Source organism: Trichoderma reesei, assembly GCF_000167675.1.
Source record: "Trichoderma reesei QM6a unplaced genomic scaffold TRIREscaffold_3, whole genome shotgun sequence".
In the NCBI taxonomy this organism is placed as follows: Eukaryota; Fungi; Ascomycota; class Sordariomycetes; order Hypocreales; family Hypocreaceae; genus Trichoderma; species Trichoderma reesei.
Genome location: NW_006711150.1, coordinates 187,955 through 211,585, shown reverse-complemented (window position 1 = coordinate 211,585; position 23,631 = coordinate 187,955). Strand labels below are relative to the sequence as shown.

The 23,631-nt window shown below is 53.3% G+C and overlaps 7 protein-coding genes across 7 annotated transcripts; 4 read left to right on the top strand and 3 right to left on the bottom strand.

The window, feature by feature from the left end:
- Positions 1 to 5,261: 5,261 nt before the first annotated feature.
- Positions 5,262 to 7,625, top strand: TRIREDRAFT_21571 (uncharacterized protein; the record flags this gene model as incomplete). The annotated part of the gene is made up of 2 exons (XM_006962447.1): positions 5,262 to 6,459; positions 6,529 to 7,625. The coding sequence occupies 2 exons, from the start codon at positions 5,262 to 5,264 to the stop codon at positions 7,623 to 7,625; spliced, it is 2,295 nt and encodes a 764-aa protein (XP_006962509.1).
- Positions 7,626 to 9,218: 1,593 nt separating this feature from the next.
- On the top strand, positions 9,219 to 9,679 carry TRIREDRAFT_104118 (uncharacterized protein; the record flags this gene model as incomplete). The annotated part of the gene is made up of 2 exons (XM_006962772.1): positions 9,219 to 9,346; positions 9,403 to 9,679. 2 exons carry the CDS (start codon positions 9,219 to 9,221, stop codon positions 9,677 to 9,679), a joined length of 405 nt encoding a protein of 134 aa, XP_006962834.1.
- A 229-nt stretch (positions 9,680 to 9,908) lies between these two features.
- TRIREDRAFT_104117 (uncharacterized protein) lies at positions 9,909 to 12,238 on the bottom strand (the record flags this gene model as incomplete). The annotated part of the gene is made up of 2 exons (XM_006962554.1): positions 9,909 to 10,721; positions 10,793 to 12,238. The coding sequence occupies 2 exons, from the start codon at positions 12,236 to 12,238 to the stop codon at positions 9,909 to 9,911; spliced, it is 2,259 nt and encodes a 752-aa protein (XP_006962616.1).
- Positions 12,239 to 13,390: 1,152 nt separating this feature from the next.
- TRIREDRAFT_104116 (uncharacterized protein) lies at positions 13,391 to 14,392 on the top strand (the record flags this gene model as incomplete). Its single annotated transcript, XM_006962771.1, has 1 exon — positions 13,391 to 14,392. One exon carries the CDS (start codon positions 13,391 to 13,393, stop codon positions 14,390 to 14,392), a length of 1,002 nt encoding a protein of 333 aa, XP_006962833.1.
- Positions 14,393 to 14,627: 235 nt separating this feature from the next.
- Positions 14,628 to 16,530, bottom strand: TRIREDRAFT_104115 (uncharacterized protein; the record flags this gene model as incomplete). The annotated part of the gene is made up of 4 exons (XM_006962553.1): positions 14,628 to 14,659; positions 14,733 to 15,181; positions 15,242 to 16,339; positions 16,508 to 16,530. The coding sequence occupies 4 exons, from the start codon at positions 16,528 to 16,530 to the stop codon at positions 14,628 to 14,630; spliced, it is 1,602 nt and encodes a 533-aa protein (XP_006962615.1).
- A 962-nt stretch (positions 16,531 to 17,492) lies between these two features.
- TRIREDRAFT_36703 (uncharacterized protein) lies at positions 17,493 to 19,888 on the top strand (the record flags this gene model as incomplete). Its single annotated transcript, XM_006962482.1, has 7 exons — positions 17,493 to 17,561; positions 17,956 to 18,109; positions 18,205 to 18,506; positions 18,574 to 18,654; positions 18,715 to 19,274; positions 19,392 to 19,574; positions 19,696 to 19,888. Coding segments are annotated over 7 exons (1,542 nt in total), but the record flags the coding sequence as incomplete, so codon positions are not given.
- Positions 19,889 to 20,486: 598 nt separating this feature from the next.
- Positions 20,487 to 23,035, bottom strand: amp4 (AMP deaminase; the record flags this gene model as incomplete). The annotated part of the gene is made up of 3 exons (XM_006962478.1): positions 20,487 to 20,790; positions 20,846 to 21,966; positions 22,022 to 23,035. Coding segments are annotated over 3 exons (2,439 nt in total), but the record flags the coding sequence as incomplete, so codon positions are not given.
- Between the last annotated feature and the right edge of the window lie 596 nt (positions 23,036 to 23,631).

Sequence of the window (23,631 nt, the reverse complement as noted above, 5' to 3'; positions counted from 1 at the left end):
AGCGCGGTGAGAGTTGGGACCAAGAGGCATCGCGAGTTTCGTCCCGGGCTCGGCAGCAGAAACACAGCATGACAACGGGCAAGCATGTCCAACGTGTCGTGGCACAGCACGGAGCAATGCAATGGGAGGTGACAGTACCAATGCAGCGATGACTTGTCGCCTGCACACTTGGTCTTTCGGGAGAGGCTCCGAGACCGACGTTGCGTCGGGTACAGGTACATTGGCCACGAAATGAGGCAGATGCTGTCCAAGTCGCCCTGGGCAGATGCCGCCTCGAGCACCGCACGGCAGAGCGAGGCGCAACACGCTCACGAAAGCAAACACACACGAGCACAGATGCCGCTAGCATGGCCTTGTACCGGATGAAGGTTGGGACGTTGACGGTGAGAGTACATACCGCACTACATACAGGCTCACTCAGCCTGCCCCGGCGAGCTCGCCTCAGCCCTCTCTTCCAAGGCTAGGCTTGGCCACGATGACGTCTTTCTCGCGCTGGGTCAGATACCCCGTCTTGCTCGCCCAGAGATGCCGGTTGAATGAAGACGTCTTTGGGCTGCAAAAGCTTGTGAGCTTTGTCAAGTCTGGGTGGCTGATCTGCCTGGGTTGCCAAGTCATGACGCAAAGACCTCCAACAAGGGATCGAAGAGGAGCAGGGGGGGCTCGAGTGCCATCCCTGTCGGAAAAGGAAGCATGTCCTTTAACGCTGATACTAGTAACGCTGCTGCAAGTGTGAGTTGGAGGCCAATACTGTACTCGTACTGCCGCAAGTGTTCTCAACCTGGTTTTGCTTCCATGATGTTCTCGGCCAAGCTACTTTACCTTTACGGTAGATGATGAGCGGACACCTAGCGTGGGGCGGCTGTCGCGAGTAGATTCGGTCGCTGGGCAGCTCCGTTTGCTCAACCGTCCCAGCAAGCAATACCTGCAAGGTACAGAGGCAAGATGGTGGTCAGAAGGAAACGGATGAGGACTGATTTGGTGCCATCAGCACTTGCTTGGTTCCTCTTGTGTCGTCGTCGACTGTCCTCGCCTCGCCTTGGTCCAGGCATGTCCGGCTCGGCTCCAGGTAGCGGCGGGTAGCTGTCTGGGTATTGCAGGTATCAGCAGCCATCTGACGAATACGAAGTCTACTGCGGGGGCCTTCCATGGTTCCTCAGTGATACGAAGGCACGCGCATGAGGAACAGACAGACTGGGCATCTCGCAACGCTCTCCCATGCAGGTCTTGCAGCCCCATGTACATAGTCATGCTGTAGCGCAGACAGAAGCCACAAATGGGCACCGGGGCGAGAGAGATAATAAAACAAGCACCACAGGCAGATGGAGACGGAGATGGTCCGTTTGTTGCGGACAAGACCAACTACTTGTCGGCCGTGTCTGGCGGACCGCCGGCCCTGCATGGGGGATGGGGGGGCTTGGTTCAACCCAGACAAAGGCTGGGGCCTGCTCCGTTTTGCGGCGTCGAGGTTTTACTTGCACGCAATCGTTGGTCGTTGGACTCGTAGGTGTCATTAGTTCAATGCCGCATCAGTAAGTGGCAGTCGAGTTGACGCCGCCTTATCAACTGGCCTCTTCCCGGCCTTTCATCATCGACATGTAATAACGACGGTCTTTGCAGCGGTCGAAGTGACGGCGACGGTCAGCGGCACGCGATTAGTCGACTTTCCCGAATATACGCACATGCAGTGCCCGTGAGCGCGGCGATGCATCACCTTGATCACGGTACCCTGCCCGTAGCTTGGCCCGTCAGTGCAGGCTGGATCGAAAGGCGTTAGTGATCGGGATGGCGTCGAGATCGGGCTATTATTTGGTGAGGCCATGCGCATGCTTGCACTGGGCTCCACCCCGATGGCGCTCGTACCTGTTCGTCCAGACGTCAGCCATTCAAGCCACCAGAAAGAGGACGAGTAGGATGAGTAGGACGAGCAAGGAAGAGGAAGAGGCAGAGGAATGGTGGACGCTGGGCGAGAGCAAAACTTGAACCTGTCTCACCTGGGGATCGGGACAAGCAATGCCATGTCTCACAGGCCAGAGCGAATGGCGGGACGAGAACCGCAGGGTTCGTGACCAGTCTGGCTCGCTAGCTGTGGCTTCTGAATTGGACAAGATGCACAATAGAGACAACAGAGCTGCAGCGAATGACAGCGACGTGAGGGGGGCGGCTAATGTGCTCGTGCTTGTTCAGGCAGATGAAGATGGATGCCAGGCAATATGAAGCCGACGGGAAGCAGAGCAAGAGATGGAATGTCTCTGGGCCAGAACGGAGCTCGGAGGAAGGCGGCGCCGTTGCCCACCTCAGGAAGCCCATGTGCAAGTACATACATAGTACATGTACCATGATCCTCGACAGAAGAATGGCAGTCGAAGAAGTGACAGCATGAACAAGACGAGCATCAACAATAATAATGTACCTTATCATTCAACCATTTGAATCCACCCAAGTGATGGGCTATATTAGGTATTCCCTACCAATCTGATCTTCCATGACCGCCTTGGAGCTTATGGTTGAGAGCAATACCTTGGACGCGCAACAAGTGTGGCTGCGAGTGGCAACTCCAAGACTCAGCTGCCCGGCTCTCGACTGGTTGCGCAAAAGTGCACGGGACTCAACACCACACCTCTTCCTGCAGACGATGGACAAGCGATTCGTCGTGAATGGTTAGCAGAGGGCCATCTGATTCCCTCTTGTCATTTTCTCTGCATGCTAGTGGCAGAAAACGCCCATCAAATGCGTAAACCAGAACCGGTCGTCTTTTATCCAATGTACGGCCACCAACTTGGAAGTTGCTTGAGGTCAGCCCTTGTACCGGTACGAGATGAATCGGGGTGCATGTGCCTGTCGTCTCGTCATGGCCGCTGTCAGAACATGGAACTAGCAGGACGGCGCGGGTAGGGCAGAGAGTGGACGTCCTTCGCACTGTGAAAGCAGTTGAGCCCCTCGATCTTTCTTAAGAAAGCCCTGGGACATCAATAGTATTGAGGTCCTGAGGTTAAAGGGGAGCAGAGCAGAGAGGGGGGATACGGAGTCGAGGCCCTGTCGCGGTCTCACATGCAGATACCATTCAACGAGCAGCCAGGGGAGCTGTTCCAGACAGGACGTTTGATGCCTTGCTCTGCAGTTGATATGAAGGAGACCCCTGCCGCCCCGCCTGGAACTCTCCCTCTCCATTAGATATCCTCTGCAGTGTCTGCCAACTGTCTCCTGCAAGTGATTCTGCGCTCTCCTGGGGAGGAAAACGATGAGCTACGAGGTGCTTCCATGCTGCCCAAACGGTTGGCGTGGGCTCGTCACACGATGGAACCGTACCGGTACCTACTATACCTAAGGTATGCCTGTGCCTGTTCCAGTGACTTCCATCCCAGGGGCTTGGGGCATGCCGAAGCACAACCTGGAAGTCCCGCTGCCCTGTCGTGCTACTACATAGTACCACTGTCTGTCTGTACCTGTACAGGGATGGAACGGAGAACGAGGGACATGCAGATGGAGCAAACGGGCTCCAAAGCTGCTTCACCAGTACTTAGGGAGTATCGTATACGAGGAGAACGGGGCTCATTGGCGCAGGTGCTGCAAAGGGAAAGACCCAAGCAAACAAGGACAAATAAAAAAGGAACCTTGGAAGGGCAGCAAGGCAAATGCAGCTGCGGTAATATTCAATTGAGTGACCCAGAAATGCCCCAGCACGTGCGTAGGTATTGACGGCATCGAGCCAATGTTCGAGTTTACACGTACAAGAAATGAGGTACATGTACATGTCGTGCAGCGCATGCAGAGGACGGGCATGGACTTGGAGGTACAGGTGCGCCAATGGGCTCGTGGCCTCGGTGGCATCGCCTGGATGCAATCGAATCAGATTGGATGGATGCAATTGGCATTGGATCCTCGTACCGGTCTTGCAGCAATACGCTTTCGCAGTGATAGTACAATGGGGGGGTTTGAATTCTCCGCCAGTCATTGCCGACTTGGCGCGCTGCATGGCAATGAGAAGCCTGAAGACTGGTGCTGGTAGATGTATCTGTACCCGTTCTTGGTGTCGTAACAAAAGCCTCCAGCTGTGAATTGCAGCCTTGCCAGCACCGCAAACTGCCTGCCCAGCAAGCACTCTTCCAGTCCATTCTATCCGCATGTGCTGCTATTACTGTGCACTCGTCCTACACTTACCTACAGTACATGTATGTACTCCTACAAAGCAGCGCTCTGCCGAGCTGCCCAACCAGGATCAGCGGCCTCGCATTCATCACAGGCTTCAGGGTTCCAGATCAATTCCGAGTTTTCGCCCTCAGGCCCCCGTTGGCGCTAAACCTGGCCCCGGCAGCACCAGCGCACAGGGCACACAGTGGCACCCGCCGGTCGCTGGAGAGCACTGGAGGTCACTGGCACCCTCGAGACCCTGGCCGGTACCGCGCGATGTACCCCTCGATGGCCGCGGGCACCTCCCACCCGCACCTCCGCCTGGGCACTGAGCTGCCAGTGATCAAGCGGCACTGGGAGGTTGCGCCACAGGTACAGATATAGCGGCCACAGGTACCTGTACCCGTACCGGGGCCCTTCTTGGCCCTCTTGGCCCTCTAGCGGCCGGATCAGCGCCCACAGACCCCTCAAGCCTCCAGTCTGCAAGTGCCACCGGTGCTAGTCGATGCACCCTCTTTCCCTCTATCCGCCGCCCTAAATTACGTCGCTGCCTCCTCCCTGTTTTTTGCCATCCTGGACCCGACCTTACCTCGACCAGTTCACTTCTTTTCTCTCCTCCGGAGCCCTGTTTCGTGATTCTTCTACTTCTGCAGCGATGCTGGACCAGCCCAAGCGATAATCTGAACCGCTGCGAGCCTTCGTTACTGCGTCTCGACCGTGTTTTGGAATCCCGACGAATCACCAATCGTTTCCTCGACTGGCCCTCGTTTTCTTTGTCTCTTCTCTCGCCTTTAATACATGCCTCTCTAGGGCGGGACCGGGATTCATTCCAACTCACCATTTGTCGAATGCTACCTATTGACCAAACAAACGCTGGGACATCCGCTTCACTCAACTGCACGCTTGATCCTGTCAACGCGCCTCGTGGCATGTGTTTCGCACCTGAACCCCTTTGTGGCCGCTGCCTCCAGCTGTCTATCGCTTCACCAGCCTTAACCGACCATGATGCTGCTGCTTCGCGCCTCTCTTAACCCAGACATCCCGACTCAGCACAAGCACACCACGTCGACTCGCAAGTAAACCCGGCAAGGGGAGGGGGGCTTCTCACCCTCGAGGGGAAGCAAATCAGCACAATGGCCCTATGGCCTTTTCGCACACGGGGCGACAAGCGCTCTGCCGCCGCTGGAGAAGCCGCCTCTGGGCGCAAGATCGCAAGGGCGGCCTCCGTCAGGCGGAACCGCGATGCGAGGAGATACAGCTTCTCGCCTAATCGACAAGATGCAATCGATGTCGACCGACTCACCCAGAACCAGAATGAGCACTTGACGGGGGAAGATGCGCATGCGCACAACCCTGTCTGGCAGGACCGAGTGCCAACTTTACACCACAAGCGAAGCGGGAATCAGCCTTCGAGGAGGAAGAGTAGCAAACGGAAGAGGCAGGACCACAACAGAGAAGCAGAGATCAGGGCCATGAGCGCCTTCACACCCGCACGAGCCACTACAGAAACATTTGCCACTGGTCGCAGTTCCAAGCATGACCACAAGAGGGCAAAGACTCTGCCGGCCAGGGCTCCTTGGGAGGGCGCCAACTCGGATTTATCACTGCCTATTCCCATGTCCATCACGTCTCGCATGTCCTGCGATTCCAATTATTCGGCTTATCGAGTGACCGCCCTGGACGCTCTCGCCCCTAGACCGACGCTGCGGTATCAGGGAACGCGACTTCTCCCGTCTCGGGCTTCTGTGCCTACGCGATCGGGCTCTCAGAGAAACAGACTTGCCGCGCTTGACGAGGAAACGCTCAAGGCGCACAAGCGCATCGATGAGCTGGCTGACGAGTTTGACGCCGGTGAGCTGCGAGAGCTCATGGAGAGAGATGCCAGAAGGCGGGAGAGGAACAGGCAGCGTGAGCGAGAAAAGGCGGAAAGGAGACTGGCACGAAAGGCAGAGAAGCAGAAGATGGAGGAAGAGACCGCCAGAGAAAGGGGCACTCCGTCTCCGGAAAACCTTGAACGAGGCGTCATGGGCCGAGAGGTCGGTCTTGGTATCGATCCACCATCAACGGTAGTGACGTCTTCAAAACAGCGAACTTCCCCAGAGCCAATGTCTGACGTCGAGGAGTATGCTCCCAAAACGCCAACAAAGACACCGCAGCCTGAGCCCCTCGAGACGTTCCATCGAGTTGATACGGCGCCTCGCGATCCGGAACCAACGCCCGCTCCCGCGAGACTACCAGAGATTCCCGGAAAGCCAGACGAACGTGTCCCCACCGTACCACCTGCGATTCTCAAACTCGAAGGCCACTTGGTACCAAAGACGTCGACATCAGGTTCGACATTCGATTCCGACAAGGAAAAGACGTCTTCGGCTATGGACGATGACGCCACGACCAGGAAAGGATCCGAGGCGAGCAGCAAGACGAACCGCATATCATTCTCCACGCTGCTTCGATGGGGAAGAAGCCGCCGCAGCTCTGGCGGGCCATCCTCCTTTTCCAATACCTCGCGCGAAGAGATGTCAGCGGTCGTAGCCGCAGCTGCAGCGGCCCAAGCACAGTCACAAGCAAGGAGCACCGACTCACCTGTGTCATCATATTCAGGCAATTATTTGTCTTCCAAGCCAGGTTCGGGCCCGCCAAAGCGAACGCGCTCCCGCTTCCGAGAGGACCTGCCGGAACTTCCGCTGTCACCTCCCAGGTCTCGCCTTCAGTCGCCTGAAGCAGACGCCTCTCTGCCTAGCGTTGCAGAGCACAAGTCTGCCATACCTGAGCCGATACAGATTCCCACCATGCGAGACGACACCCCGACATCTGGCCATCGATCAATCGACATGCCCCAAGTCCGCGCTTCGAGAGACAAAATGTATGGCAGCCACTCAGCCGAGCCCCATCTTTCCATGTCCCTGGCATCTGTCGATTCGGAAGCATCCTGGCTCTCCGGGCGGGTTGGTAGCCAGAGGAGCCAACGATTGTCCGTACGTGACCGGATTCGATCCCGACAACAAGACCGAGACGCCAGACCAGACTCTCCGGGCAACAGCGCGCATGAGGACCTCGAGATCACGGAAGACGACTACATGTCGCGCCTGAGCCCCGGTCCGACGGACCTGACGTTCAACAATCGCCTGTCAGGCGAAGGTCGTCCGAGTAGCGACGGAGAAGAGATGGTGGATGAAGGAGAAGTTAGATGGGGAGCCGTGGGCGCTCACCCGCAATTTGTCTCGCATGCACATAACCGCGATACGGTTCGCAGCCGCGAAGGCTTGCTCAACATCGACTCCGGAGACGAAGAAGATTTTGACGTTCCCATCTCCCCTGTTTCTCCGATTACCCCCAGCATGGACGAAAAGGTCGATCTCGAGCGTGCCACAAGCGTGCGGATGGATCGGAACCATGCCCGTAACTTTAGCGCTGGAAGCGCGAAGCTCCTGGAGATTCACCCGCGAGAATCCACAGATGGCAAGAGGAGGAGTCACGAGCAATCCAACGGTGTGTGAGTTGACGCTTGAGAGATGTGCTAATGTTCCAACAGTCGAAAGAGTTTCCAAGTCCCAAAAAGCAACAAAAAAAATAGAAAAAGGAGCAAAACCAAAACAGAAAGAGGCACGTCTTGATGGCTCCAGCTCTCGAGCTGGGGCCGCAGTCGTACTCGATTGACGAATCTCCTTTGTACATATACTTATACTGACTCGAGTCACTCGTTCTATCTCATTCCTTACCTTACGGCCACCATCGCCGAACTCATTCAAAGACCGAAGAAAAAACTTGAAAAAACACCAATCGTTACGAAACAGCCAACAGAAAATAAACCAAAAAAAAGAACACCACCGATAAACGAGAAACTCTTTCGACTTTGGCACCAAGGGCATATTGAACTGCCCATCATATCACCATTGGACGTTTGCTTTCTTGGCAAATGTCTCGTTGTACATTACAACACTTTGACGATCTACGACTGGCGTTGGGCTTTTTGAAGGGTTTTCTTCTGATTTTTTTTTATCTTACCAAATTTCTTCTCTTTTCTACAGGCACATATACCAGATTTGATACCCATTCTGTTGAGAGGGGTCTGCGTTTGCCCGGGCCCTTTTCCAGCTCGTCGTGTGTTACTGGGGGGGTAGGGAAGGAGAGAGAGCTCGTTCCGGGGCCTCGGGTGTTTGGGGAGAAGGAAATGATGAGCATTCTGACCATATCAAAACAAAATGGGAGGTTATCTTCTTTCAAAAGACGGGTTGAGATTTGTCTTTCTGACTACTCTTTGGTATGGGAGTAGATGAGAGTTTTCAGCCGTCGCATCAAAAGAAGACTAGGGTTTCTAAAAAGTTGAGCACACTGGGGAAATCTGGGAAACAATTACTTATAGAGGCTTCGTTCTGCTGGTACATTTTATACTACCTGCGTTCTATCGAAAAGTCGTCTGCTTCTTTAATTGAAGATTTTCGTGTGGTATCACTACAATTGCCTGAAGACTAAGTGAAGGTAAGAACGGACAAAAAGAGAAGAATATATAGAGACTCAACCTCGGTAATATTAGTTGCAGGAGAAAGAAGGGGAGATTGAAGAGTAAAAGGTAATATTAAAACATGCTTGCGTTTTGGCAATTGAGTTCCGCGCTGCTGTATTCTGTTTCCCTGTGGTCGTGAAATTGGCATTCTGAGATATATGAGCTACATGAGGTGTTTTCAATGCAGAAGTGCTGCAATGTCATCCCCTCTTGATGTTAGAACAGATGTGTAGGTATGTGTCTTAGGCGTAGCTATCATGTACGACTCGTTGCTTGGTTCCCGTGAAAGAATCTCTGGTGCGGAATTCCGCAGACGGCCTGTTCTGGTTGCGAGTTCATGGCGACGTTGTCAGCGGATCCAGATTGGCAGACGAACAAGCATGGCGGAACTCCGATGGTTTTCATTGTCAATTTGGAGTAGAGCAAGTCCGCAGGCAAGTGATGGTGGATGCGGTTGTTTTGTATTTAAGATACCTACAAAGCGCTCAATAGTGACTTTGCTTGAGCTTTATAACAGAAATGGAGCTTGTTTCGACATAACGAGCCATTCGCCCGCCTATTACTTCAGTGTGACCGAGCATCTGATATGGCACAGAAGACGACTGATTTCGGCAACTTTGTCGACCAGGTGCTCGTCAACGTCTTCTTTCAACCAGACGATGAGTTATCCCTGAACACTGTCGCAGAGACCTTTTCGCCTGACTTTACAGCCACGTATGTCCCACCTCGCAAGATTGATCTTGGAAAATATCTAAACTATGAGACAACAGCATCAATGGCGTTTCCATACCAGGCGAGGCCTACAAGCAGGCTATTGTCGAGTCTCGTGCCAAGTCTACTTTCAAGGTCGTCAAGACGGAAGAGATCCTCGCTAGTCACGATGCGGATAGGGAGAAGGGAGGGTCGGTTGCGCATTATACGGAGTTTTTGGTGATTGATAAGGAGACGGGCGTTGAGAAGAAGGAAGCTACTTTGACGATTGTGACGTGTGTTGAGTTGGATGGGAAGGTTGTTTTAAAGTCGTTGACTGAAGTTTACCACAAGTGACGGTATAGCTGCCCTGGGATCAACTCATAATGAGAATTATGAGTAAGCTTCAATTAACGGGATGTATTGTTGGAGTTGATCTCTGCTACTAGCAATCGTAGAGATCTGAATCTATTCGCTTTCGTTGCTGGATGCTAGGTAAACTGCTACATGATCTATTGCTTCCCTATTTGCTAATATACTGAGTTGCGAAACTGTTGCCGTCTGATTTGTCTCAAAGCAACGGCATCTATGTCTCTTCTGCTCCATCATTATCCAGATCCAATACTTCCTGCGTGGCCTTGGCACACAATTCCATGAAAGCTTCGTCCTCCATCTCGTGTACGGTCGTGAACTTGAGTCGGAGAACACTTTCAATCATACGGCGCAGTCCTTCCAGTCCGTTGCGCGGTGTGATTTCCAGCTTTTGTCCATCCCGGACGTTGTAGAGCATAATGCGTGGTAGCTGGCCGGATGCGGAGGCTACCAAGTACGCATATGTAGATGCCTGTACGATATGCGAATTGGAAAGCTGCGAGACAAACTTGATCTCCCAGACGGACTCGACTATTTCCGTTTCGCTGCTTTTGGAGGGGGTAGAAACACATATGATATCAGCCTCACCAAGAAGCTGCGTCTTCTCACCGTCAACTTCAAATTCCCGTTTGAGTCTCTCCTCGAATCTCAGGTTGGGAGCGAAGCTGTCGAGCTCGCCATGAAGTCGACCTCGGGCGATGCTTAGATGCTTGGGCTCTATCCAGTCGAACGCGTGGTCCTTCATCTGAACAAGACGCGGTCGGTATCCTGACTTTTGCGCAAGATATTGGCACGCCTGTCGGCAGAGCCACGGGATTTGCTCTTCCGAAGAGATCGGAAGCTTGCCTTCATTTCCTTTACGGTTGTTCCTGACCATTGATATCTCTCCCGTGATGTCGTGTTCGAATGCTGCTACAACGACGAGGCCGTTGATGTCGCTGATCGCTTCGGAATGCCTTCTCTTCGGGTCTGAGATCACAGTCTCTCTGAATTTGATATGTTGATTCTCCGGTAGAGATGGCGAAATCTCATGAATGACCAGCTCACGCTGAATTTCTCGAGATAATCACCTCGGGCGTGCCGGGCAATATCACTGACACCAATCAGCGTGGGCAGAGACAGTCCATATTCCACTGGCCGTCCAGGATCGTCAGGAGATCTGATTTTGGAGACTTTGTCTTCCAGGTTGATGACATCTGCTGTTTTATACAGCGCATCAAGGTTAACAAAGGGCATCGGCTTCTGTTTCGCGTCATGGATCAAGACAAGCTGTTCCACAGCACGTGTAAGAGCCACAAAGACCTCATTAGGACACCGGTCGTCCGGGAGATGGCGGCCTGCATATCTGTAGAATGAAGCGTCCATACCTGATAGGATCACTAACTCCCGTTCTCTGCCTTTGAATTGGTGGATTGTAGAGATGCACAGTTTCCCCTTGATGACATCGTCGTTTAGGGGACCATCTTCGTCGATCGGTTCAGCAATCGGCACACCAAACTTCTCCACCAACACATTGGCCAAGCTTTTCAATGGCTTGTTATTGCGTATAGCCGGCGCTATGATTGCTGTGTTCTTCGCGCCATAATGTTTGATCAAGGGGAGTAATTCCTTGGCCAATGTGTATTTGTCGAACGGGTCACAGTTAAGGATGATGGGCTTTGGGCCAGACTTTGAGCTGGAGATGTATGCTTCACCACCAAGAAACGCGTCGTTGACGAACTGAACTGTTTCTTTTGAGAGGCGAAAGCTCTGATCCAAAGGCAGTTGAGCAAAAGACCATGGGCTGAGCGGACCAAGCAACTCCGGGGCTGCAGTGAGGTAGCGATAATCAGCACCACGGAATTGGTAGATGGACTGTCGCTCATCGCCAAGCACCACAATCCGGGAAGGTCGCCCAAGTCTCTTTGCTTCATTAGCCCGGATGAAGATAATGACCAGTCTGAAGATTAGGTCCGTACAGTCCTGGAACTCGTCTAACACGATGATATCAAAGGGCTCGAAGTGCCCATGAGGAAGCTTGTTGAGTGCGATGGTGTTCTGTATCTCCTGCGATAGCGTAATATCCTCGTACAGCTCAGCGTCAAACAGAAGCCTGGCCATCTTGTGAAAGGTGAAAGCCTCGACATTAGGATACTTCTTGAGTCGGCGCTGAGTATCGAGCTGAAGAGCCTTTGAGTAGCAGAGCACGGCTACACGTAAGTGTGGGTAGGCAGCAACGATGGCTTCGGCGGTAGCCGTCTTGCCTGATCCTGGGCGTGCAGAAACGACGACATTGTGCTCGGCACAGAGTTTGACGATCTTTTGTTGCCCTGGCGATGGCACAAACGGGCGTTTCTTTCGTCGTCCTCTAAAGAGGCTTTGGCTAGTGGTAAAGTGCCGAGAGGAGGTGTAGGCGGTGGGAACTCGGAACTGATGAGAAGCCAATCCTTGTGTTAGCACTGGCTGGGCCTCATCATCTTGGTTACATACCGGCAGCTTGATGGCGAATGACGATTGCCATGCTCGTGGGAATGGGCGCTGAATCAAATACGATAGAGGGTTCATCTTCGGCCAGCCTGTTGCTGTCTCATCTATCACGTAGGATAGTGTAGACACTCCTGCAGCGGAAAATCGATGAGAACATGAGGATTGACACAGTATTATAGACACCACCCTGGAGGTACTAAGCGATTGAATAGCTTTAGAGCGACAATTCAATTGATGGCTGATGTGAATAGAGACGCAGACGAAGTGAAGTGAGTAAATGAGCCCTGGTGCGTACCATGTTAGACAATCGCCGTATGAATGCGTGCAGCACTCTTTGATGAATGGCAGATCCTGTGAATAATGAATAAGAAGGTATTTGAGCACAGAGAGATGAGGGAATTCGAATGTTTTCCATATTTGATCCTCATGCTCCGTCCGCTGATGTCTACTTGTCTGTGAGTGCTCATATCTTTGGGCATATCCAGTGTCACAATGCGAAAACCCCCTTCTGACTGTGATCTTGAGACCAACAATGGGATCTCGCTTCTTCTTCTGATTGGAGTTGCATCGGGTACCGTGAATTGTTCTTATTTAGGAGGAAGAAAGATTTTGATACATATACTATGGGTACGAGAGAGATTGAAAAGAAACAATCTTGATGTATGGGACGGCAGTGTGCTGGCCAACTAGCCCTCCTTCCATCCCGGGGAGAGCGGGAAGGGGAGGCGACCACTAAAGAGTCAGAGACACCGCTGAGGACAAAGGGCAACGGTCTTGGGGTGATGTTTCAGAGACAAGTTTCATGGCTAGTGATAATGGAGATGTTCTGTGGCCGCCCTGATGCTGTGAAATAGATGGATCCAGTATCGAAAAGCGCGGAACTCCGCACTCTAAAAAAGGCATTCATCAATCGGCCCGTAAGCTGGCTGTGTTGTCGGTATCAACATCTGGACATGAGTATAGCCGCTATTACATTAAAGACATTAATGGGCTCAGTCTCTCTCTCTCTCTCTATATATATATATATATATATCTATATCTATATCTATATCTGTCTATATATATATATATTTATTTATATCTATCTATATATTTCTATTTAGATATAATCTTTAATTACGCCGCATTAATACTTTAGCCATCTATACAGAGGTCTACATTAACCTCCTCCATTTATACTCTTAAATTGCCATTCACGAGTATCTACCTACAGACTTCGGCTGGCTCAGAATGGCATCCGAAACAGAGACCATGCTGGCCGTATATGCGGAAAAGGGGGACGTGGACAACCCTCTTAAAGGCCTCACAGTTGGCCAAGTACCCATCCCCAGAATCCCCGAAGGTTGGGTCCGCGTCAAGCTTGAGGCCGCCAGCGTCAACTACCACGATGTGTTCACTCTCAAGGGCATCGGCCATCACCCCATCACTTTCCCGAGGATTCTAGGCTGCGAGGGAGTTGGAACTCTCGACGATGGATTTCGAGTTGTCATCTACCCGGTCATGATTTCTCCTGGATACATTGGCGACGAAACCAAGGATGCAAAGCGCAATGTGTTTTCAGAGCTCGTTGACGGCACCATGGCGGAACACGTTGCTGTCCCCAGAGCCAACGTCTTGCCTCTACCCAAGCAGATTGACCCTGTATCGGGCGCTGTGCTTGGAATCGCGTGGTTGACCGCATATCGGATGCTCTTTACAAAGTCTGGCCTTCGACCTGGACAGACGATGCTTGTGCAGGGCAGCTCAGGAGGAGTCAGCACCGCTCTGATCCAGCTTGGTGCGGCTGCTGGCATGCGCGTGTTCACAACAGGACGCTCTCCTGAGAAGAGGAAGCTTGCAGAATCGCTGGGTGCGGAGAGAACGTTTGAATCTGGAGAGACTCTTCTCGAGCAAGTGGACGCCGTGTTCGATACTAGCGGTGCTGTGACCTGGAAGCATTCCGTTGCCTCCGTGAAGACGGGCGGCACGATTGTCATCTGCGGCGGCCATAGCGGCTTTGAGTTGCCTACAGATTCGTTCCGCTTGATAGTTGACCAGCTCAGCATTCATGGCGTCTATGCCGGGACAATCGATGAGTTTCGGAGCCTAGTCTCGTTTGTGGCCGGGAAGAAGATCAAGCCTTGCATCGGAAAGGTTCTTCCGCTGTTGGAGGGTGCTGAGGCTATCAGGCTGGTGTCTGAGGGCAAGACTCATGGCAAGATGGTATTGACCGTCGGTGATGTGGCTGTGTAAGACTCGTCGCTGCGGGACAAGGGTTTACTCTGGAGAGGTGGAGGAAGCTGGAATAGTGCAAGCGTGCGAAGTAAGAGATATGCCATTTGAACAGGACATCAAGCAGTCACTGCCTCCCTCATTTACCCTGTATACTTGTTGACAAAAGCTTTGCGACACCGGAATCTACGAAGTATCACGAAGTATCACGAAGTATCACGAATCTCACCTAGCACCCCCTGACTTAATAAGTACATCATCGCTCTGAAGTGGCATGTTCCTCTACGTCTGGGAACTCATTATGTATCACATTCTACAGTCTATTGCCAAGTAAGCTCAATATTTTCGCCCACCTGCTTACTGTTGAACCACTCTACAATCTCAATCTTCTCCCTCACAGGCTTCGCTCCATCCAGCACACGATTTCGAACCAGAGCCTCAGCTCCCCACCACACAATAGCAGACGCAAAATTACGCGCAATGCATTGCCGTGATCCTTTGCCAAAGTAGAAGCTATCTCGCAGCATCTCGGGCGTACACTCCAGCCAGCGCTCTGGCAGAAAGTCATAAGGCGTTGGAAAGACGTCGGGGTTCAGATGCAGCGCGTATGCTCCGATACCAACGCTCGTGCCGGCGGGAATGCTGGGCAGACCGGGGACTTTGAGGCCGCCGGATGGGACGATCCGGGCAAGACGAGTGGGATTTGCCAGGGCGAGACGGGCAGCCTCTTTGACTGCTCCGGAGAGATAGGGGAGCGATCGAGCATCAGTATCAGGATACTGCAGGATCTCCTTGCGAGCACGGTCATATCTAGCAGAAGGCAGTCAGTTCAGAATCTCTCCCGTGTGTGTAGAGCAGTGAGAGACTCACTTCTCCGGGGCTCGAGCCATGTGCCAGCAAAAGACGGCCAAGACCCGCGCCATCCCGTCTGTTCCTGCAAACATAATGTCTATGACTTGCGCGATAGCCTCTTCTCGCGATATGCCAGCCTTTAGCAGTCGTCCTTGGTATGTCGCCTTTTCACCCCGAGCGATGCTGTCATCCACGACCTTGGTAGCGAAGCTCTGAACAGTATCGATGCTTGCGGTGATCAACGCTTGACTTTTATTCAATCTCGAAGCACAATACTCGAACAAAGTGAAGAGCCGGGTTGGTAGGTAGAAAAAGCGTCCGGCTGCAACGAAGCCGTCGACGAAGCCTGCTACACTGAGTCTTTTGCTGCCGACGCTGTGGAAGCACTCCCCAACGAGATACTCGGTCATCACGTCCATCGCCATGCAGCGAAACAAGTCCAATAGATCTACTGGTTTGCCGTTTGCAAGAGACTTTCTGCGTTCTAATCCAGACAGTGTAGTGTCGATGATCCTCCGCATGGCCGGTTTGCTGTTGTTGATCGCCTGCTGCGCAAATAGAGGCGCCACTGCTTTTGCCCGGACTGCTCTATGCGCATGGTCAGTGACTGAGAAGATGGTCGGAAAGCCGTTGATGTCAAAGTTTCTGTATGCCGGATGCTTGAGAAAGCCGCCGTTGTCGATGTATATAGGAGCGACGGCCGCTCCGTCGGATATGTCGATTTCGTTGGGCGCAATGCGAACGACTGGTCCGTATTTCTTGTGTAGCACTGCGATGGCTCGGCATTCGATGCCTCTCCAGACAATGTACCAGTACCAGATCGGGGTGAGACGAGCGATGAGAGGGCCTGGGATGTGGCGAAGACGGTCGGTGGTCAGTCCGTGAGCGGCTTTAAGCAGTAGGATCGAGACAACGGAGAGCCCGATCGTCAAGGGACTCAGGGACGCCAGTAGATTGGCAGTCACTGTAGCATGGGCTGCCATGACTGTTGAGTCTTGACGCTGAGGAGGCGGACAGCTGTCGATGAAGGTTGAGTGGATAATGGATTCAGGCTCTGGTCGAGCGGCACGGATTGAGGGGTTTGGCGACGCCAGGAACTCAACTGCAGCCTGAATCCTGCGCACATTGGTATGAGGCCCGTCTATAGAGCAGCGACGGATTCATGCATACTTGCCGCAGAGACAAGTCTCAGTCAACCGCGTTGCCAGCCATGCCAATGATGAACCTCTGGATCCCACCTTGTCTTCGCGAAGAGCAATGAAGGCTACGCCTTATTGAGCGCACCCGTGGAAAGGCTTGTCGAACATTATGAGGCTCGGATTGGAGGCAGGACACGCTCAGTAGAATCATTGCAGGGGCATCAACTTGTTCGATGTGCGCGTCGCAAAGAAATCGGTCCAGTCGTTGTTGTCTCGTTGTTGTGCGAAGAGCGCGGACTCACCCTAGGCATATCCGCTCGTCCAAATTTCCTAGTACTAGTAGTACTATTGAATGACCAGAATGGTGGGCCATGTCTTCTCGATGTAGCAGTACTCCGTAGTGGTTCCTCTGTTCCAGTTTCACATTGGCTTCATTGCACACTGCTGGGCATGGCAGTGCGAAAGGAGGTCCGGAGCCTTCGGTGCCGGCAGCGGCCCCAGGTCTTATTTATGTGTTCGGCATTACATGAGATGCCATTCGGCAGATTCAGATGATTGCATCATTGTGCATCTAATCCCTGGCCATCCGACCCCCTTTTGCTGCGCCGAGTCCATGGAGTTTTTGAAGATTCCTCGGCATTCCGGACGACCCCCGACCGCCGCTCCGTCAATTCCCCACCCTGTCCGGCCTCATCTAGTGATCTCCGTCTGGGATCTATACTGAGAAGCTGCTGCAATACTATCCCAATCATGGGCCATGTTTTCAACGAAGAGCCCCTTTTTTTGAAATCTTCCGTACAGCCTGATATCAAGCCAACCCCCCCCTCCCCCCTTTCTGGCATCGAGATGAGGCGATTACTCATCCTGTGAGATCAATGAATACAACTGACAGACAAAGCCATCATTCTGATATATAAACTGGGGCGGAAACCACCATCCAGCGAATCAGCGTCTGGTCCTCGGCTGACGTTGGATTCAAGTCCGAGGTTTAATATCCCGAGGCTTCCTCTCTCAATGCAAGTCGAAAGCACTTCCTCGTCTCTATTTCCCATCAGGTCAAAGAAATCCTTTTTGTTTGGGAGGCTAAGCCCTGCGAAGACGAGCATATCAAAGCCCCCTCAACAGGAACAATGTCGACTCGTCGCTATCGCTCTGCCATTGCCTGCCAGACCTGCCGGGTGCGCAAGGTGCGGTGCAGCGTGTCCATGACGGGGGTGCCGTGTATTAGTTGCGAGCAGGACCAGACGGATTGCATCTTGAAGCCGAGACAGGGCAAACGGTAAGACCACAAGCTATCTCTCTCTCTCTCACTCTTTGCATGTCATGACTCCATAGAGCTTGGTAGGAAACAGCCTTGGCATCAATCTAGTACGGATCGCTAACTGCAAGCCACACACAAATCGTCCCACCAGCTCTCGGCACAGCAGCAGCACCAACACTACCGTGTTCCCGGCTCCGCGTAATTATGTCGAAAGCTCGGCAATGCGAGACGCAGCTCGTAGTAGTAACCAGAGCAGAGGCCCCCCTCTCTCATCGCCAGAGTCTTCTACTACTAGTCCCGGGGGTGACGCTGCGCCCATCCGGGACTCCCAGCCGCCTTTGGGCACGCCGGATACCAGGGTCTCAGCTGCGTCGTCGTCGAGTAACCCCAGCACTGCCGACGAGGAGCAGCTCGGCGTCGAAATGGTGGAAGCGGCTTTGGGCCATCCGCGAAGAGAGGGCCGGGTTCCGTACTACATTGGTAAGAGTGTATCTCCCTGGGGATTTCGAGAGATCATCTATGCCTGGCTCTCATGCTTTTTTCAATCTTAAAACTGACAATTCTGGCAGGCGAACAGACAGGGGGGCCAACTTCGACCATGCACATATGCAGCACTGACCACGTCATACCAAAGCATCTCCTCATGCCGGCAGCAAAGCAGACGATCCTGACCGACGATGAAAAGGCCTTTCTCCGCAGTAAAGGTGTCTATTCGTTCCTGTCAGAAGCGTCTGCCGACAGCCTGATTCGGGCGTATTTCCACCATGTCCACCCCATTATGCCCATTCTGGAGGCCGACAAGCTGCTGGAGTATCACCGCTTGAAGAGGCTGAATGAGTATAATCTTATACTGCTATGGGGCCTTTATACCATTGCGAGCAATGTGAGTGTGATATTCTTCTATTAGTTGATTGATTGGTGTTGTAGCTACATGCTGACTGCAAATCCAGTACATGCCCGCAGAGGTATATGAAAACGAAGGCTTTGCATCCCGAAAAGCCTTTCGAGCCGAAATGTTTTCTCGTGCCGTTGTAAGTCAAGATCCCCACATTGGATGTCGTTCTTCTCCATCATTCTAACCCTTGCCATAGTGTGCATATCACAATACTGGTGAAAAGAATAATCTCATCCTCCTCCAAGGAGCCCTTCTTCTCGGCTTCTGGAACTCAGACATAGAAGACCACATGCAGCCATGGCAGTGGAGCGGCAAGGCCATCAACCTATGTCAGATCCTCGGCCTCCACCGCGACATTGACTCGGTCGGCTACAACTCATCCATCACCGAGCAGCAGCGCTCCCTATTTCGTAGGCTCTGGTGGACGTGCTTCTGGCGAGACCGCTGGCTGTCCGTTTCTCTTGGGAGGCCGCTGCGCATCAACCTCGACGAGTCTGACACGTCGGATCCTCTAGTCTCTGATATTGCCATTGACCTGGAGGGGGTTCCGGAGTCTATCACGTCAGCCTATTTGCCGAGGGATCTCCCCCGGCTGGCTGAGTACTGGATACAGCTCATACGAATGACCAAGTTGCTGGGCAAGACTCTCACCACATGCTATCAGCTTCGACGACCGAAGCCGACAATCAGCCAGATTGATGCTCTTGAGGCAGAGCTGATGCGCTTGAACATGCCAGACCACCCAGATCCGATGCTGTCTCGACTGGCAACATTCTACTACTACCACCTCCAGCTACACTATCAGTCAGTCTCAGTCCGCCCTTGCTCGAGCTAACTTTCTCGTGCAATGTTTTCACTCACTGACCGCTGCAGAGCCTTACTGGTCACATTCTATCGACCCTGTAGCGTAGAGGCTCCTTCGGATCTCCCCACCTATCGCCAGAGAGAATGGCAGCAGGAGATGCAGGGAAAAGCAATGTCCGCCGCCTCCAAGACATGCAACATTGTCTACGCTCTGGCCCAGGGCAACTTCTTTTCCTATGCCGGGCCAATGACGTGAGTTTTATTACACCCTGTTCCCCCTTGGGGAGGGAAAAAAAAAAAAAAATCATCCTCTCCATCTACCAGTCGGGTTGAGACGACAGAACAAATACTGATGTTTTTTGTACATCATCAGCCCAACGCTTCTCGTCCCTGCAATGCAAGTCTACCTCCTCAACTGCAAGTTTGGCGACGCCCTCTCGCGCCGCCTCGGCCTCAACATGCTCAACATGTGCATGATGATTCTAGAGGAGCTCCAAAAGACATACTCGGTTGCTTCTGTGTGCCGGGGCATCTTTGGCAAAGCCATACAACAGCTCTTCCCCGACGACGCCGCCAGCGTCTCGCTCACGCATTCACTTCCCGAGCAACAACAGCCACAACAACAACAGCAACAACAACTGCTACTGCAAGGGGGTACATCTTCCGCATCATCATCATCATCGTTGGCCGTGGCCGAGCAGCAGCAGCCGCTTCCACCCGTGACGGCGACGGTTACGGATCCTTCGCTCCAGTTGGAGCTGTTCAGTGTGAATGCCACAAAGGCTGATTTCATCGATGCTCTTACGGCAGAGGCGTCGATTTTCAGTTTTGTTGACATGTTGAACTTTGCATGACTGTTGCTACCTGGCTTTGCTTTCTGAATCATATCGGGATGTAAACAGGTTGGGGTTGGAAAAGATGATAATAATGAGGCATAATGACTGTTATCAAGGTCACGCTCGTGGAATCAAATAGCTAGCTAGTCCACCCAAGACTTCAGTGACCAGCAAGCATTATATGGCGAGAAAGTGCACAAGTTGGGCGCTCAATGTTTAAGCTCGCTGCAAGCAGCAAACAACCAGTTATTCTTTATTCATGATTGTACCAAACCCCAAGCCCAATAAACCAAGATCCCCTAACCCAAACCCTGCCCTTCCTTCAGTCCGTCCCGGGGCTGGAAACGTCGGCAGACTGAACACCCCAGCTATCCATTTTGGCCAGGTTCCGGCGGCTCGAGTCCCGGCTGAGAATGCCCGGGAAGATCATTGGGTCGCTCCCCGAAATGTGCGCGTCTGCGGCAACGTTGGAAGTGCTGCGGTGAGTCACCCCCGAAGTGGGCGTCGCAACGCCAGACGGCGCTTCAGTGCCGCTTGCAGAGGGGATGTTGGCGTTTTGTGCCTTCAGGGCCAAATCGGCTTTGTTGTTCTTCTTTTCGGCGTTGGGGTCGTATGTCGCGTATCGGCCAAGTCTACAGGCCATGTCAGTAATCCCTTCATGAACCAATCGATACGGGATGCACTTACACCTCCCGCTCCGTCAGCAGGGTGTGATGCCTATACTCCTCTCTCCGGTCAGGCACATTCGTCTTGGCCATGGTGTTTCCCTCTCGGCCCGGCCTGTTAAAGTTGGGCCCCAGCCACTGCTCCTTGACGGCCGCCTCGTACCCGCTCTGCTTGACCGAGTTCTTGGCCAGCTCGCACATGTCCGTCGGGCTGAGCTTGTAGATCTGGGCAGCAACCGCGTATTCCTCCATCAGCGGCTCCTTTGTAAAGGCAAACTGCAGCGGGTCGTCGGTCGAGAGCGACACGTTGAGGCCCCTCCGAAAGTATTGAGGGAACGGGTTCCGGTCGTAGGACAGGAACAGGGCGTTGTTGCTCAGGGGCGACATGGCGACTCCAATCTGCTCCAGGTAAAACACATACTGCAGCAGCGGCACCTTTCGGAGCAGCACGCCGTGGCTGATGCTGTGGCAGCAGAGCGCGGCGCTGGCCAGGTGCTCGGGGTCTCCGGCTTCGGCGCAGTGCGGCCGCAGGATCAGGGTGTTGAAGCCGCGCTGCTTGCGCCACCTGTTGAGGGAGACCATGTTGGAGAAGAGGTAGTAGATCCAGTAGTTGTACGGGGGGTTCTGCTTCGTGTTCCACTCCCTCGGGACGGGGAACTTTCTGTACAGGCGCCTCTCAATCTTGCTCTCGTCGTCCACGCTGTCGATGCCGACGACGCGCTGCAGGAAGATGTGCAGCTTCGGGTGGCTCGAGGGGTCCTGCGTGACCTCGAACAGGGGCTTGAAGATGTTGGTGACGACTTGCTCAAACGACTCCATCAGGCCATTGTCCTTGTAGACGTCATACAGCCGGGGAATCTGAATCAGCCAGCGGACGTTTTGCGAGAACAGCTTGTTGTCGACGACCCAGGCTGCGAGCTTGTCCCAGTCGTCTGGTGACTTGCCGTAGATGGAGAGCCGCCACTCGGCCATCTGGTACTTGCTGGCTTCGAGATCGGAGATGACCTCTTTGGTGAGCTCGGCTAGATACCGGCCCTTGATGAGGTTATCCGTCTTGAGGAAGATTTCTCGCAGTCGAGACTCTCCTATGGGGTTGTACTTTAAGTTGAACTTGTCAAATCTGTGAAAGGAGTCTATGTGCGCCTTGTCTTCATGTCAGCCTAAATCACCCACCAGGATGGCGACGATCAAAACGTACGTGCATATCCAGCGTATCAATGCTCAAGTCGTAGGCCGTCAGGTTGATACTGGCAAACACCTCGGCAAGCGTCAAGTGCTTCCCGTCACGGTACAGGACAATCTCGTCCGGGTTCTTCTTGAGCTTGCTCTTGATGAAGCGCAGCAGGTGCTTCTGGTTCATGGATGCCGAGTGGTGGACGTGGGTGTCGACCTTGCGGACGTTGTAAAAGTCTCGGTGCGGCACCTTTTTGCTGTCGGCGGTTTCCTGGTACTCGTTGAGCAGGGCGTACAGGTTGAATTTGCCCTCGAGGTACTGCAGGCGGCGGAAGGCGAAGCTCTTGCTCGGGCCGTCTGACGAGGCGGCCAGGATGCTGTCGAGGTCCATGTAGAACTGCCTGATGGTCGGGACCTCGAAGACGGGCGTGGTGGACTCGGCGTCCTTGAAGACCTCGTAGACGCCGGCATCCGTCAGCCTAAACGTCAGGCTGTCGTCTCGGGGGGGCAGCGGCATGAAGTGCTCCATGTCAAAGACGTCTCCCGGCTTGTCTCCAGGGGGGTAAATCTCCCAGTCGGGGCTGTCTCTGGGGTCGTCGCCGGGGCGCTGCAGCGAGAGCTCCAGGTATCTCCGTCTCAGGGCGATGATGTCCTGGATGCTCTTGGAGATGGCGCTCAGCTCTGCCGTGACCTGCGGCTGGGGATCGAGGAAGTTGATGTTGGAGACGCCCCTGGACGCCTCGGCCGCGAGCCGAGCAGTGTCATACCCAGGGTTGGAAGCCTTGCCCACGGATGCCCTGCCCACGGATGCCCTGCCCACCGAGGCTGAATCGTCCTCGTCATACTCGAGGCTGGCCACAGGGTCGTTGTAGCCCGATGCCTGCGACGGCTCTACCATGGTTGAGCCCTCGAGCTGGCTCCGCTGGTAGAACAGCTTGGCATCCGTCTGCGTCATCTGCCGCTCAACGACCGAGTCGTAGAACGTGGTGCGATGAGGAATGTCTCGAGGCAGCACGTCATCCTGGTCCTGGTCCTGGTCCTGGTTCTCCTCCTCGGGCAGCAGCGGCGGCGGCACCTCGAGCTCCCGGTCACTCTCCTCTGCTATATGGGAGCTCATCTTGGGCCCCCAATTCACGAACCACCGCTTTCTTGTTATTGAACGACTAAAAAGCGGTGATGGAGGATAATATTTTCTTCTTTTGACTTCTTCTTCTTATTTTTTTTTGCTGTAGGTGTTTGCGTCAATTAGAGTTTATTTGGGCAGAATTATGTACGACTATGGAATGCACAGCAAATCGCGATCGGGTAATCTGGCGGCGTTTCTGGGGCACATTTTCGGCTTGGCAGCAGCCAAGATGCTTGCACAAACTGGGAGGACAAGAAAAGAACGAGTGAAACAAAGAGAAAAATGGACAAGAACAAGGACGGAAATGGAAGACAGAGGTAAGCTCAACGTACCGCAGAGCCCGAATATGATTCGACGTGAAAGAAAAAAAAAAGAGTCAGATAAATCAGTTGTCTCGAGTTTTGATGCAGCAGTAGTGGCAGCTGTGAGCCGTCAGTTTGCGAAACCCTTTGTAAGAGTGAATCTCTTAATCAACATCGGCATCTCCAGGGCTATTTATATATTGATAT